Source organism: Hetaerina americana, unplaced genomic scaffold, assembly GCF_022747635.1.
Source record: "Hetaerina americana unplaced genomic scaffold, ioHetAmer1.1.p SCAF_4, whole genome shotgun sequence".
In the NCBI taxonomy this organism is placed as follows: domain Eukaryota; kingdom Metazoa; phylum Arthropoda; class Insecta; order Odonata; family Calopterygidae; genus Hetaerina; species Hetaerina americana.
In genome coordinates this window covers 47,450,932-47,467,470 of record NW_027286985.1, presented here as the reverse complement: position 1 = coordinate 47,467,470, position 16,539 = coordinate 47,450,932, and the positions used below count along the sequence as shown (strand labels likewise).

Below are 16,539 nucleotides of genomic sequence, written 5' to 3'. Positions count from 1 at the left end.
CTTCTAACCTTTTCTTCCATGCTTCGATATGACCGCGAACTATATGGAAGGAAAACCGAGTGGATCACATAATTCAAATATGGATCAAGTCCAGGAACCCTTGTGCCCATACCAAGCAAAGGTGGTACTGTTGAAACTTTTGTAGAAGATGAAGATAATGGACCAACAGGGCCAGTGAGGGCATCCAAAAGATGCATCATTGCTCTTGTTAAAGGGTATTCCTCATTGCGTGATTCCACTTCTTCAAGTTCAGTCTGCAATAGGAGAAACATAATGAATAACTGGCATCTTTTGAAGGAGACATTAATTAAAATAATATGACAATGGTTAAACTGTGCAAAATTCTATTATTTTCTTTTCCAAAATATGTTTCTTCAAGAATCAGGAAGGTTACACATAGCACCATTGTTCTAGGGTACATTCCAAAATGCACAGTACTGCCTAAAATCGACTTGCAAAACAGCTCTTATGGTTGCCACTATATCAGCAGCCAAATATTTTGGTATTTTCACCAGTAGAGTGCCAATTCCTATGCGTGGGAAATTGGTAATGGCTATTTTGACGATGAGTGATGAATGAATAGAAAATATTTACACTTTCACTGCTTATAAGGAATCTGTATCAAAACAAATGAAATAATGATAAGAGGCATCTGAATTATTTTTTCATAAAAAGAAATAGGTTTTTGTCACTGTTTGTAAATGCACAGGTTTCCCCATTTCTGATCAGAAAACTATATATTTGTTAGTAACTGCATTAATTTGTTTTTATCTATCACTTGACATATATCCACACCAAAGTCATAAGAGTACACAAACTCTCATTTGCCATTTTATATATCAAACAAGGAAACCATAACATGAAAGTTCTAATTTAAAGTGATTGAATATTTTTTGCAAAACTAAAAGGCCTGAAGATTTAATACCAAGGCCAATATTACTCTCTTATTTCATTAGAAATGATATCAGCCACAATTAAGAAATATTAATTCATCATTTTTATTTGTTCCAGCAACATGCCATGCTCGCCATTCACTAATTTTTCTGGTTACATCTCTGCTTAACTTACCAGAAGTTGCCGTTAATAGGCAAGAGTACCCATGGTGAGAAAATCACCACTGTGATGTCATTAGCCATAGCTGAAAGGTATGTAACACCAATTGAATAGGCGATGAACTTCCAGCATCGATGGCATTGACCATGAATTTGTGAATGCAATCTTGGAACTCAACTCCACAATTTAAAATCTTATGGTACATAGTGCTACATAGTGTACAATATTTTTAAAAAGTTTCTAAGAAACAGGGAAAGTAAATAAAAATTGTCAAATACTAACTTGAACACCACGGGGCTGGTAACAGCTTGTTGTTGGAACAGTCAGCAAAATTTGGGAAGCTTCCAAGTGGTGCCAAACCAGAGTTGTAACCGAAGACTCCACTGAGCGCTCTGATGCAGACAAAGAGGGTGTTGCTAATGCTGCTAAGGCATGAACAAGGCGAGCTTTGAGGGGAATTGGGACAGGGCAAGTGACCAGTCCTAGCAGAGAGGGTATAGCACCCCATGTTGGATTCTCAGCTAGAGCAAGGCGGGAAGCTTCATCTTGTTCTGCCAAATAAAAAAGAAAATCCAGATGATAGGTTAGGAAAAATTTCAAATTCTATTTCCCATGCATACTATTTTGCATTACATAATATAATAAATCTGCCAACTTGTTCCCCTTGAATGTGATCTGGGTAACTGCAAAAAATAATGATATATCGCTCAGAGAAATTACATCAAATTTTGCTTACCAGTAATGTTTTAACTAGGGCAACATCACTAAAACTCACAGCAAAATATTGAGATGTTATACACATTACCAGTAAACTTACTATCAAACAGGAGTTTGTGAAAGTAAACAATAAATCGAACTAGTAAAATTTAATTAATGGTGCTTTTAAAATAATTCACGAAAAGAATCATTGAAAATTTCAAGAATATGACCGAAGAATGAGATGAATTAGACCAGGGAAAAAATGTGGGACTACTGATCTGAGGGCCCAGGGATTTCTGGGCATACCTCTCGGCACCCTCAACTTAACCCAAGCAGTGTGATTTTTCAGGAGCCAGATATTCCTGGGAAACCACAAGAGGCACAAGGAAAGGATCTGACCCCCCTACACTGCTGTGTGAATTTAATACACCATTGGGCTTAGTATTGAATGAACTCTATCATCATATATCAAACCAACCTTCATGTCAATAGCTGTGTTTATGGTTTTTTGGGCCCAATATGTATAATTAGATCATTAAATCTTCTTTTATTTGAGTTTTTAGCACAACTTCTGGGTAGCAACAGGAATGTACAGCCATTACCAACCACTGGAAGGTCCACTCCTGACACCATGAAACAATTTTGGAGGGGCTAAATTGATTTATCATTCATAATGGATGCTTACATTGATGTAATCCCTGAAAATGGCTCTTTGAAAATGATACAGGAGGAGCAATTAAGGCACATTTAAAATTACTGATTACTAATTATGAATAATTATTTTTATGCTAAAAATTTATCATTATTATTGTTATTGTCCACACTATTTACAGCTCCTCTCATATGCATAGAGATGTACACCTCATTTATGTACCACAGTGTACATATATACCCGGAGTTATCAGTGATCTACATTATCTTCTTTATTTTACATGTGCAATTTCACTAAAAACCAAGAAAAACAAATTTTTGAAGTATGATTCATGGCGTTTATTCGCCCCCTGCCACATGCCATAACAGTAGCTTATAGGGTTCTATGTAGACAGAAAAAAACATTTTCCAAAAGGCATACTAACTTTGGCTTAACTAGGTATATCATAGCTGTTTTGAGCCATTTTGTGACCTCCTAATTAAACCATGTTATTGGTGTAGTGCTCTCATCATACTACGAAATGGTAGAAAATACCTGATATCAAACTTCATCATCATTCCCATTTATTTTATAAGATATATCTTTCAAAAAGTGAAAAAATTAGCCAACCTGCAATGGTAGTCAGAAGGGATAATACACAATGAAGTCCCTCCAATTCCAATGGAGTTATTCCCCTTGATATGAGAGGCACACCAGCTCCACCAGTGCTGCGTTGACTATAAACAGTGTCTGTTGGCGGAAGCTCTACTCTGAGATTGCACAAGTACCTGTGAAAAATGTAATACTTCATCAAGAAATGATTGTACTGGTACTTCATTAGACAAAATAGCACCCTTTTTCTTTAAAACATATGCTTTGTCATCATTTGTTACATTTCAACTACAATGAGATCCCTAAAATGCTAAAAACAGGTTTAAAAAAAGGTTAGAAGGTTTTAAGTTCAACCAAGGCCAAAATGCCAAAGCAGGTAACATTTTAACATACCAAATTTACCAGCCCATAAGACAGGTGCATAGATACATGGAGTGTGCACATAGAACAAAAGATGCAGTATATGACAAGTTAGAATTTAAGAAAAGTTCTTGGATGAGACCGAAAAGTAGTTTTAAGTTTTAACTTTATAGGAATAAATCAAAATTGGAACATAAAAATTTTAGCAACTATATAAACATACATACTTTACAGTGTTAGGCTTCATTTTGTGGAATAGTTTGATGTCCATATTAAGAGTTGGTAATTTTCCACAGACTTTATTTCACAGTATAATGTGTTTCACTGACTTGTGGCATCATGATGTACAATGATGCTGAAGTAAGCAAGCAAGTCAACAAATCCAAAGCAAGCAAGTCAGGCATGTAAACGCATTGTACCGTGAAATTAAGTCTGTGGAAAATTGCTAACTCTTTTAATATGGACAACTATTTAAACTTGTATTCATCATAGAATCCCAGAAGTATGCCATCCCTGCTGTTCAAATCTTATATGCAGTTATTTTCATGGTGGAATTCTATTACCTTTCTTTCGCATTCTCAATTCTGGCTGAAAACAGAGTCATTATCAAAGTTTGTGATGAAAACTTTCTATGCCTGATAAGTGATAAAATGCTTAGTAGAAAGTATTTTTCCCAGTGAATCAGCTAGTAACTTATGCAATTAAGTTATGTCCATAAACCTCCACCACTTAAGATGGAAGGCTTGATGGAAGGCTTGTTTCAGAGAACATTTGGAGTTAAAAAAGGTGCCTTATGGGCCAGGAAATACAGTATCAAATGAAGCTCACACAGAGTTCAAAATACAACTCTTACTTAAATTCTACCATAACAATTCATCGTTATTCAGTTTATCTTTCCATAACAATTGTCACGAGATCCTTTTAATTCCCGCAGATATGTGAATTAGTTATCGGTGAATGAATAATAAATCTACATTCTTACTGGTTCCTTTATATTTCAACACTCAGTTATGGGGCAAGCATTGCCCAAAACAATCAACTACATCTAGATGCCTAACTTTTCCATCATAAAAGATGATTAATTCACCATTTTTCATGATACAGCACTTAACACCCCATGCCCCTTTCTTTGCAACTAGTCACAGAAAAAATAATACATTCCATAAAAGATGGAGGAAGAAAGATGAAATTATTAAGGCATTCTAAGGTAAAGTTAATGACATTTTTCTGGAAAAATCAAGCAAAACTACAAAAAGCACATGGCCAATAGACTTTAAAAAACAAAATAATAATCACAATAGCAAATTCATGTCAAAGGAATGTAAGGGTCCTTGAGCCTGGTATCACATGTAACCAAAATACTTACATGAATAACCAGCTGAATGAGAGAGGGAAAAATTGAATACAGCCTGTAAGAAAACCAACATCGATTAAGGAAGAAGAGAGAAATGAGAGAAAACACTCCACATACTCACAAAAAAATACCCATCAAGAAGCCACTGAACTGAGCCAGCAATATTAAAATTGTCTCTGATAGACAGGGGCAATGACAGAAATGGCTATGAAAGGAATGAAGGCAAATTAGGACAGAATTAACATAATATATCAGAGCATTGAGAAGACCTATGAATGACCTTGAATGCCATGGGTCAAGTGCTTCCAAAGATAAAATAGAAATCACCATAAAGAATAGGGAAGCAGCAAGCAAAAATTGGTTTAACGGAAAGAAATTATAAAAAATGGTCTTTCACCAAGTTTGAACGTAGGACCATCTTTGAATATGGGATGGAAGAAGATCAACAGACACTAAGCAGAGATCAGTTGAAGCTAAGAAGGTATTTACTACAAAGAGGCAATCACTGAGCTCAAAGAAAACATTCAAGCAATGCATAGCACTCAATGAATTAGAGGATTAAACTTAGGAAAACTAGAGCAGACTATTGTATTTCAGAGTACTTAACAATCATGCATCATACATACATATCACTTAAAATATAGTCAAGAACAAAAAGATGGACACTAGTATTTTGTATTTGAGATTTAACTTTTTTAACTGAAACCATATCACTTAAATAATTTAATAACTTAAAATGCAAATTTACCTTTGAGGAAGATACTAATGGATTTAAAACATTCTTAAATGATGCATACATGAATCTGGATTCAAGTCAAACCAAAAATATATGCCTAAATAAAAAATATATATGCCTAAATAAAAAAAATATATGACTAAAGAGGACTTAACATTTAATGAAAAAAGGTGTATATATATTCGACCACATCTGGTATGTAACCAAACATAGAAGGAATACTTCCTTATTTAATGCTGTAATGACAACATACATCTAATAACATAGGATATGCACTTTTTCCACAAAACTTTACTTCAAAAGAAAAGGTTCAGGTTGCAAATACATGAATACAATTAAATATTCTGACGAGGATCACGTAATAACATTAACTAAAAAAAATGAATGAACTCATTCACATTTTATCTTCTCCTGAATAGTGTTTAATGCTATTAAAATATTCTACAAAAGAATTATCACACTACAAAGCTTTGGTTACAATTCACCTAGGAATGATTTCCAAACACCTAAGGCCAAAAAAAAACCGTAGAAACTACCTCATCTCAATAACTTACCTATGTAATGATCTGAAAAAATGATCCCAGGATATTGGAGAGGATGGTACTGGACCCATTCCACCAATGGTACTTGTATCTCCTCTGCTACTTTCCGGAATTAGAACTGGAGAGGGCTGCAAAGATTGTTGACGCAGGAAAGCAAAGCACTGTGCAGCAGCGCGGGGTGTGCTTGAGAGCCCACGGAGCATTTGGAGGTATGGAACAAACAGGGCAGGAGGTAGAGGGTGAGGTGAGTCACCCCATCCACACTGACGCACAAATCTCCACAAGGCTCCCTTATGTCGTGAAGTAATTAAATCAACATCAATGAATTGGATAAAAAGAAAGATATTAATCAATTTTATACTTCAGAATTATCAAATTAAATAGCTATTTATAACAATTATCTATTCAGTGATATGAATTACATACACAAAAATTAAACATTAGAGACTACTTAAAGTTGTTTATGCATGCATATATAATCAGTACAATAGTTGATCCGGGAAGTGGTTTTGGAGTTGATTATGATATTTCCAACTCAAAATTCCAGATTTGTTTTACAAGAATTATCAATAGTAATGATAATTAGAACAACAAAATTTTTAATCACTATAATTTTTTACAGCATTAAAAAATGCTCCACACAAACAAAATAGTTTGGGTTTTTATTTTTTTACAATTTTTAGTTGGCCTACCTTATATAAAAAATAAATTTTCACATGAATAATAATTAATAACATGTGATGCATTAGCCTTGAAGCCATCTTGTACTGAAGTGTGTACAGTAAAATTTAAATCTAATGTTCCTTAGCTCTTCACTAACAAGAAAACTCACATATGCTATTATTAGCAATATTCACAAATGCTATAAACGTATAGGACAATATGGACCACATCAAAGTACCTACTTCCTTTCAAATGTTAATTTTTTAACCAATTCCAAACTTTTCAACAACTTCCAACATTTTGCCATCTAAAATTGTCCATACTTGATTTAACCATTTTTTAAATATTATAACAGTCAACCGAACCAATCAATTACAGCCTTCATCCTGCAGGTTACATAGATGAGGACAGACCTATTATACAAGTGATGTTCCACAAGTCCAACAATATGTGAAATTCACACATTTAGTCTAGCGAATAGTTTCTTTCCCAGTGCAGATTGTAGTTAACCATGATGCTCTAGAGCCATAATATGCCACTCATAGTACACATTTATTTAGGAAAATTTTCTAAAATAGTTGGGTGCACCTTATACATGTTAGAACATAGTTTTTTCAAACCATAATAGTACATATTTTTATAGTAATTTTAAACCATAAATGTCTTATATTTTAATGCAATTAGCTTAGACATGTATTATTTTAATATTAACCAAATAATTCATAGAATTAAATCTCAACATTTCAATCCCACTTATCCATTTCACAAAACATATGCCGCATAAATTTTATTTTTTACTACATTCCAAAAATACCAATTTTGATATGAAACTGAAAAAACGAATTTTTTCTGTATTTTTTTAAAACTACCCTTAATCAATTAGAGCTAACTTTTTCAAACACTTGAATTTGTGCACAGTGAAATGTAACACTGAATGAATATTGATTCTTCAGACTGACCTTGAGGCATTGTTAGTTTAAAGGGAAGGTTTTCTTCTGCACATGAGAAGTAGGATGCAGTGTATGCTTGGGAAAGACCAAGTGGTGGGTGAGAGAGGAGAAAAATGTGACATCCAAGTACTCACCCTGCCATCAGATGACCCCAAAAGGTGAGCAGACGATAGGATGTGGGCAGCAGTGCCATGTCTTACATCCGGCAGAGCAGATCGTGGCCAGTAATCTAGAGCTAGCTGTAGACCAAGAGGATCTCGTTCATGCAACCTCCCGATGGAACGCAAAAAGCTTTCAAAGTGATACTGCAGATTTGATGGAGGCTCCAAGCCCTCCTGTGAATTAAAATAAGTAATTATTAAATACATTATTCCAGAAATAAAGAGTGTTCAAGGCTGACACTTCATATAGAGCTTAATATCCCAGACATTACTTCATTTTCTTGACCAACAAACAAGTCTACATATACGTTTGCCAAAATTTAACAGGTAGCATTTCAATTAATTCTAAATACAATACTACATACTAAGGATTTTATATACATGAGACTGGCGCTTAAGCACTGAAAGATAAAAAATCAAGTTTTTACATGGGAAGCATCACCTGAATTTGAGTTGATGACCCTCTGGTCAATAGCTGAACACTAACCACAAAACTATCACAATGATGATGCAGTCACATGTAAAGTTATTTTCCTTGAAGTATAAAAAAATTATTCATGCTCTTAATATTACTGCATTATTTTATTTGCTAAATCACTATCACTGAAGTTACCATTGAACTATTACCTGCAGATTTATTGAGATTAATAAATATATAGCTATCATCAGTATTTTTTCAAAGTGCTGGTTATTGATTCGAATTGACAAGCAAGTCAATTTTCAGGAGAATAAAAGAGACAAGAAGTTTATGAATAAATGGCTCAGCTGGCTTTTATTAATTCAGACAAAATGTGTAATATGACTTATAGGTGAGAATTATAATCTGTAACTACGTAACCAAGTACTTTTGAGCAATATTTATTTAATCCCTTAGTTTTTCCAGTTGTTGTACCAAATTAAAATTACCCACACCCAGTTTACCAGTCAAATTTCTGACTTCTTTGAGTAATTATGTCTATGAACTCTTGATTTATCCCCTAGTCAATCTAAATACATTTACCTCTAACAAATACCATACCCATGAGCTCAAGAGAATGCTGAATTAAGGGGAAAAACTCATTTTTACCATGCGTCATACAAATTAAAATCCCTTTCTTCCAAAGTTTTTGCCCATCTCAAAAGGTACAAATATTCCTGTGATTGGTAAAATTGAACTAGAAAATATTACCTTCAGCGCTTTTCCACCAAAACGAGACAACACTTTCCTCTGCACGCCCAAGAGACTGGCAGTGCTGTAAACTTACATTCCATTTTACTCTCCTTTTCTTTATACAGAAATATTGTCTTTTCATTCTGCCAGGTATACTTACAATTTTACAATTTACTTAATCTTAAAATTAAAGTTTGCAACATTGCATGCTTCAAACAGTGTTAAGTGATAGGTTACTTTTTGTACCAAACCAGCTTTTCCAGTTTTCAAAATCATCCATCCAACTTGATTTTTCTTGTCTCAACTTCCCTGCATTCATTGTCAAAACCAAATGCATTTGGCTCACCTTCATACTCCACACCATGATACATAAATTTACCCAGTAATTTTGCCAAACCAAATTACCATTGGTATATTTGTGGGATAATCAGGGACATACTCCCTCTAAGGCAACAGTGAAAACCCTCAGATATTGATAGCTACTATCCACAATATTCATCTTAAATATCTGGAACGTTCAGTGAATTCAATGCTCTTTTTTTATGCAAACCAAAAAATGGATGGGTGCCTGTTTATAATCACATAACATACATGCCGCAAGCTATGCCAACAATTCAATCTGGAACTAGGAAAACATTCAATAATGCTGGTTTCAGCTATTAAACTTCAACTGTTGAGCAACTGCACATCTACAGCAAAAGCAGGGATTTTCCAAGAATCAGTCTAATTTCTTATACAAACAAGCCACTCGCAATAAGTGAAAGTATTGTTACTAAGCCAAGACTGTCATACCTGCGTGTATGCTTGAATAGTTCGGGCGGCTTCATCTGCTGCACGACGAAGTTCTCGCACTTTTGTTGGATGTAAAATAATAAAATCAGCAAGCAATCCATGTAGCCTTCGAAGAAAAAATTCCTGTAACAAAATTACATTAACAATAAGAAGTGAATCTAGCATCAGGTAAACAAAACAAGACAGCTTTAATAATTTTTCACTGTAGGATAAGAGAAGCAAAATGGGAATTATGAGACATCACAGCTTTGCAATCATGAATATGTGTAGTTTTTCCAAGTCTCAATTTCGCGATTGAAACATGTTAAGCCCACAACTGAACTGAAGAATGGATAAATCAGATGCGACTTTTGTAAATCCTCTCCAAACAGACATATTGAGCATGTAGCTTCCACTTGTGACACCAATCACATCCATGGTAGATTAAGCTTTACACATGAAAACCATTGCAGCAAATTTCGAAAACTAATATTTTGGAAATTTTGATTGACTAGATAGCCTACCAATTATGCCAAAGTTCACCATTCATTACTTAATAACGCTAGTCTATTCTCTATGGCCGTTTCTTAATGGCCACAAATATTAACACCACCAATAAACTCCTAAGTTTCAACTATCATGACAATAAATGCCATAAAATCCTAATTTCCAAAAACCAGTTTTTAATACAATATTTTCTGCCTCCATACATTCCATCTTAATCATTTCATCCCCCTGCTTTTCTTATCTAAATTTTCAGTTCTACCCCAGTCTTCAACATTCCATTCCTTTCAAAATGCCATATATCCATTTTTCCGGCTTCTTTTGAATTGCTTCCGACAAAGGTTTCTCTTCCCCTACCATACGCAGATTTTTTAGTTTGTTTTTATTTCAGTCCATCGATTTTTTCCATTCTTCTCCACACTCAAATCGCAAAAGAGTTAACATTGCATTTATCCTCTTGCCTCAACACCATTCATATATTTTATAAAATTTTCACTAATAATTGCTTGTTTATGATTATGTCATTAGTTTTTAAGTGTATTGCATCGATTCAGAAACAGCAAAATTTATTTTTTACAGGAATTTTTTTACAAATAAACACCGAGAAATATAAATAAATATTTTCCTAGGAGTGCTAGAATTATTTAAAGATAAATTAATACAACACCTGTGCCTAATTAATGAAAAATAAATAACCAAAAACATACCTCCTTGTATATACTTGCATTGCCAAGTATAGTACGATTCAGGAATTCAAAAACACAGAGCCGAACTGATGAATCCATCAGATTATCTTCATCATCCATCATAGCTGCAAAAGATAATTAATAAGATATATAATAAAGTATAAAATACAGATTCATGCTGATATCTAGTATTTGCATACATAATTTTATTAAGTTACACAGCATGCAGATATAATGATCACATGCAAGTAATAGCAAAAGTAAGAGAAAATGTTTTAAATCTTAATAATGTATTGAAAACTAGATATGACATAACAAAAGTTCAATAAATTACAGGAGCATTTAATTATTCTCCGCACTAAGGCAATATTTACTGGGCCACTAAAATAGAAATATAAGTATTATTTTGGTGCTACAATGTCTCTGATCATTTTTCACCATTAAGGTAAAATATTCAAACATGCTCCATAAAGGAAAATAGTCAGTACTTCACATAATGTTTAGGTAACATTTCTCTAACTTTTGAATAAAGCCACTCATTTTTGTTCAAGTTTTCTAGTCATAGAGGGAAAATGGCCATACCATCAGGAAGCATCAATTCTGCTGATGTGCCTGCTGAACGGAGTGTTGACACAGCCAGACCTGTTGACAATTGGAACAAGCCCAAAAGAGCTGGACATGCCCAATTTTCTTCAAGAGATGTACCATCCTCTTCAGATGATGGGCAGATGCACCGCAATAATTCCTGCCCAACACCCTTATCTGATAACAATGGAAGTTTTTTGGCAAGCACTGCAAAATACATGAATTTATGTCACTTAAAAAGAGAATATGCACTCAATTATTTATCAAGTATTTTGATTACTAGAAAGTGCATTAAAACTGCTAAACATTTTGCTTATTAAGGTACATACTGTGAAATTTGTTATGATAAGTATATGATGAATGTGTTTGCTTTAATAATGACATAATGCCAAGGTAAGGAGGAAAGAATGTTTCAAATACTTCAAATCATCATAGTTTAACCAAAGTCAATAATCCTCAGCTATATGCTTAAAAAAAGCTGTGATTTTGATAAAATATATAAAGGGCAACCAAATACAAACCATTTTCATATGGTATCCTACTTACCATCTCTATCATCTTTTCGATGAAGAATACCTAAATCAATAGCATAGAGCATTGCCATTGTCAATGTTAAATTTACATTGCTTAAGATTCCATTATCAACATCTTCCTTAACTTTCTTCATATATGCAATCAGCCTGTAATAAAATTTCCAAGCAAAAACAAATATAATAGATGATAAAAAAGGCATAAAAAATTATCTTTATCCTCAAATTACAAACATAGCAGTTGGAAGTCTTTCAAAGATGAGCTCAGCAAGAGTTAAGTCATTATAGTAAAATTACTGAACATATAGACTCCTTATTGCTATATTAATAAAACTAATAATTGCAGAGGAGTCACACAGTTGAACTAAAAAAGTGTGTGATAAATTAGAATAATAAATACAACATGTAAAACCATTCAGCTCATAAGAATTATAGATTCATAACACCAGAGGCTCTTTTTGAATATTTCATGATAAAAAAGGTGGATGATAACCAAATCGAATCTAGCAGTGCATCACACAAATCTTAGGATTGATGACCACTCATGACAATGATGATTTTTACCACCAAAATTTCATAATTTCAAACTATTTCAATGACTGCTTAGTTTCTGTATTTACTAAAACTGTATACACCATTCATACCTTATTAACGGCCTCTGAGAAAGGCCAGTCTGGGCAGCCCAAAAAAAGATTGTATCTGAAATGGTTTGCTTCAGTAATTGGAAAAGATGAGTAACCTCACGTCGATGCCGAGGGCCACCCAATGCACGGCCACCATGAAGACGCTCTATTTCATGACCAAGATCTAAACACTCCACCAAGTCTGAAAGGACAGAAAGGCATTTACCTCATCTATGATCAGTATATTAATTCTTTAATGTCCAAATTACCATTATTAAGCCTGGAAAAGATCAATTTAAAAAAAGAGATCAAGACAGACTAGGGCTATTGGTAAGATAGATACTATTCATTTTAATTTACTTCCGGCACTGAGGGAATTACATATTAAGACTAAGCAAAAGATGGTTTGCAAGGTCACCAAGTTCCAATAAATGAAACAGACCAACAGCATAATGCACCTGTTTGCCTTTTCTTGAATAGAAGTTTTGTGGTCATTAGCTTTTGATTGTTACAACCAACCAATGAAAACAAACTCATAATAGTCTATCTGGTTTCTAGGGTTTTTTCCCAGGTAGTAGTAGTTTTATGGGAGGCGAACCAGAAGTCAGCATTATCATACTCTAAATGAAAGCACCGAGGGGTCCACAGCTCGCCCCATTTGATGGATGATGTGCTCACTCAAAGTGCCCTCCAAAAGGCACCTTGAGTAGGGATCTTTATACCACTGAAAAATATCTGCATCCTCTGGGATTCAAACCCGGGCCCTTAGGGAGGGAATCCAGTACGTTAGCCACTGCACCATCAAGATCCTCACCTTTTTTCAACCTCTAATAAATATTATTGAATAATTTAAACTTACCCAAAAGAAGTTTACATGAGGAGTGCCATCGTCTAATTAATAGCTTAAGAAGCGGTTACATTTACACAAATACTTTCAGAGTTCTATTTTTGGTTAATTCTAATCTTAGCTCTAATATTGTACAAGTCCTATTTCACATAAATGTGTTGACTAAAGTTATATGGATAAAACTGATAGTTTTTAGTAATTTAACACTATAGATGTAATGGGAATAACAACACAATTTCATTATTTTATGCCTTATGATTAATCAACACCATTAGCATACCAATCAGATGCTCTAAAAGACCACTTTCAGCCAATTCCTCAGTGTAACGAGTCACATAGTCAGTGAGGAGAATCTTCTGTCCATCTTGCCCATCCTCCATAGCATTACTAGACGATGTGTCAGGATGCAAGTCCCAGGTCACTCCACGACGAGCTCTTACTAGTGTACAGAGAGCTCCTGCCAGAGCAGCACGGCCATCATAGTAAAGGAGGACAGCAACTAGGCCTCTGGGGAGACCAGGGTGACACGGCATTTGCCTCTCAGCTTTAACCACAAAATAAAGATTTGAAAATGAGTAATACTTCAGGTTTACCTGATATAAAATATGAATCGCATGTGGAAAATTAACTCTTTATCATGTATTCCACTCTCAGAATTTACCATTCCTCACAAATTATGTTATAGAATACATATTTTTTAAACCATTAGCCCCATGTTCTTGTTGATATGAGCATTATGTTTTCCAGCCGGGGAAACTCATATTACATGGCCGCCAACTTTATTGTAAAATATTATTAAAACTTATTCATTTGCTATTTGGTAACTATTCGTTCAGCTCATTATAACTCTTACTCTGTAAGTATCTTACGCTTTGAGCAAAAATTTTCCTCATTTAAGTTACACTCCTGCTTCACTCATCTTCCACCGGCTATGAAAAGATACATGTAACAATATCTAATTCTAATGGTATCATTTTAATATTCAAGCAGCCCCGGGTATGAAATACTACCATCTATGCTGCATGAGCCTCAATACATTTACCATTGTAGTCCTTTAGTTCAATTTCACTGCAACAAGATTTAAATTACGATTTTATGGGCAACAATTGTTGGTAATAAATATCTTATTATGTATATAGTGAACGAAGTACATCCAGAACTAACAACATTAATGAATGTGTAGCATTAGCAGTATTTTGAGTAAAATAAATTTCTAATGTGTCAATAATAAAACACTTAATCTACTCAAAATAGCAGAGAGCAGCTAGAGAATTATTATGTTTGGGATGTCTTATAAACCATTAAAGATATCCCAAAGCAGGCTATGGGTATAACTCAGATAGATTCCAAGGATTTAAAATATTGTTTTCCTCAGGAGTTTAAACACAAATTAAAAGTAAAAACTTGAAGAACACTAAATCCATGATAATATAATTAAATCTAGAGATTTACCCAGTAATCTGAATCTTAATACTATAGGTACATACACCGTAGTGCAGTTCACAATCAACCAACATTGCAAAGGTGTCAAGGTGTGCACAAGAATCAGTGAAGAACATTATAAGCATAATACGCACAATAGTAACACTTTTGGATCACACTCACCAGTCATCAGCAACTGCAGAGCCATAAACTCATTAAGATCGTACATATCAGATAGCACACAGGCTTCCTCCACAATATCATGGGCAAGAGGGGCTCCGGTGAAGGACGAACCACCATCATGTTTTAGTTCTTCCCTACATTTAGAATTTTTTGGCTGTGGAAAGCAAAATCACACCTATTACTAATCTGCATTTTGGCAAACGTGCAACGCAGGGCAGAAAATATCAGAAAATATGATCATGGGATCCAAGAGGTTTGGCTGACAATTGGGAATTCACATTAAACATATATCACCACTGACAACACTCGATGTTGCAACCTACTGGATTTTTTAAGATGGTGATGAAATTTTGCTTGTGCTTCCGTAACGCTCCTTCCAATCTTTTCAGTGAATTTGTTTGACCTGGATTGGAAATACACTCCTCGACAATTCCCTGCAATTCCTTGAAAGGAGTCCACATATCATCCTCTCCCTTTACTGGGAATGCTGTTGCAGCTGGAAGAGACAAGATCGTAGGCTTATAAGTACTTTCTCGCACGTTTTATAATCCAGACGGTGAGTTCACCAAAATAAATAAAACATTGTCACGGCATACCTAAGGTGGAGCATTAGTGTACTAGCGTTATTTTAATGCCTTCCATTAAATCAAAAATCGGTTAATATTTAAATTTCATATTAAAATCATAATTATTTAATTCGCACAGCAACTTAATACTTACATTCATTCATTGTGATGTCCTGAAAGCTGAACGTTTCCCGCCAAGTATTTACAATCTCAGCCACTCAGCATTGACAAAGGAATATGATACGTCTAAATAACAATGTTAGTATATTGTACACCTGTTGAACTTGACGTATTCCTCAGTTCAGAATTACAGCAAGTAGAATTGCACATTGAACACCAGTTCACACCAACCGGCATGATTTCGTACGCTTTGAAATCGCCATGCTGATCGAATGAAATTGCGGTTTTCAATATGAATCGAACTGTCTTGAAATCGACTTTATACGGTTGGAACGAAACAGGCGGTATTGTATGAATCGTATGAATACTAAAGCTGTAGTTTAATTTACGCTACCTATTTTAAGCTAAAATGCAATGGTCTTGATAGTTCTTTTGCAATTAGAACAAGGTTAAATTTTTCTTTTTAATTTGTCATGAAGCACTTGTATTACTGGTTTTGTCTGTGCCCAGTTATTGCTTTGACCCACAGAAAAATGGTAACATTTGATGTTTTACCTCTAAAAACTCCTTTACAGACATGTATTTGACAACAATTCACCTTACTTTGAAGCATTCAACACGTTTCAAATCTGCCTGCGTAACTTTCATAACAACAAAATGGGTTATTCCGCTGGTGAAGGCTGTGCAACTCGACCGTGTTCGTTCGCTACATGCTACATAGTCACTGTCATTGCCTTATATTTATGCCACAATTACGTCGTTGGATGGCATATAATGTAAAATTAAACCAG

At 34.4% G+C, this 16,539-nt stretch overlaps 2 protein-coding genes across 2 annotated transcripts in view; both read right to left on the bottom strand.

Moving 5' to 3' along the window:
* LOC139691912 (nuclear pore complex protein Nup205-like) overlaps positions 1 to 11,555 on the bottom strand; it is a 34,916-nt gene extending 23,361 nt beyond the window's left edge. Inside the window, exons 1-8 of the mRNA XM_071589851.1 lie at positions 11,455 to 11,555; positions 10,894 to 10,997; positions 9,704 to 9,826; positions 7,735 to 7,935; positions 6,000 to 6,277; positions 3,014 to 3,171; positions 1,336 to 1,604; positions 9 to 254 (exon numbers count right to left, since the gene is read on the bottom strand). Coding sequence (XP_071445952.1) covers positions 9 to 254; positions 1,336 to 1,604; positions 3,014 to 3,171; positions 6,000 to 6,277; positions 7,735 to 7,935; positions 9,704 to 9,826; positions 10,894 to 10,997; positions 11,455 to 11,467 — 1,392 coding nt within the window. The 5' untranslated portion in view covers positions 11,468 to 11,555. The remainder of the gene's footprint in view (positions 1 to 8; positions 255 to 1,335; positions 1,605 to 3,013; positions 3,172 to 5,999; positions 6,278 to 7,734; positions 7,936 to 9,703; positions 9,827 to 10,893; positions 10,998 to 11,454) is intronic.
* Positions 11,467 to 15,965, bottom strand: LOC139692188 (nuclear pore complex protein Nup205-like). Its single transcript, XM_071590251.1, has 8 exons — positions 15,783 to 15,965; positions 15,386 to 15,558; positions 15,063 to 15,216; positions 13,738 to 14,001; positions 12,632 to 12,812; positions 12,004 to 12,137; positions 11,555 to 11,664; positions 11,467 to 11,514 (listed from the first exon to the last, which is right to left on the bottom strand). The coding sequence occupies exons 1-8, from the start codon at positions 15,790 to 15,792 to the stop codon at positions 11,467 to 11,469; spliced, it is 1,074 nt and encodes a 357-aa protein (XP_071446352.1). The 5' UTR covers positions 15,793 to 15,965.
* Between the last annotated feature and the right edge of the window lie 574 nt (positions 15,966 to 16,539).

What these genes read in the sequence shown, in the direction of transcription:
- LOC139692188 (XM_071590251.1), bottom strand. An exon ending in TCACCATCTTAAAAAATCCA is followed by an intron (nt 15,217 to 15,385) that starts GTAGGTTGCAAC and finishes TGCTTTCCACAG; the next exon opens with CCAAAAAATTCTAAATGTAG. An exon ending in TCGAAAAGATGATAGAGATG is followed by an intron (nt 11,665 to 12,003) that starts GTAAGTAGGATA and finishes TGTATTTTGCAG; the next exon opens with TGCTTGCCAAAAAACTTCCA.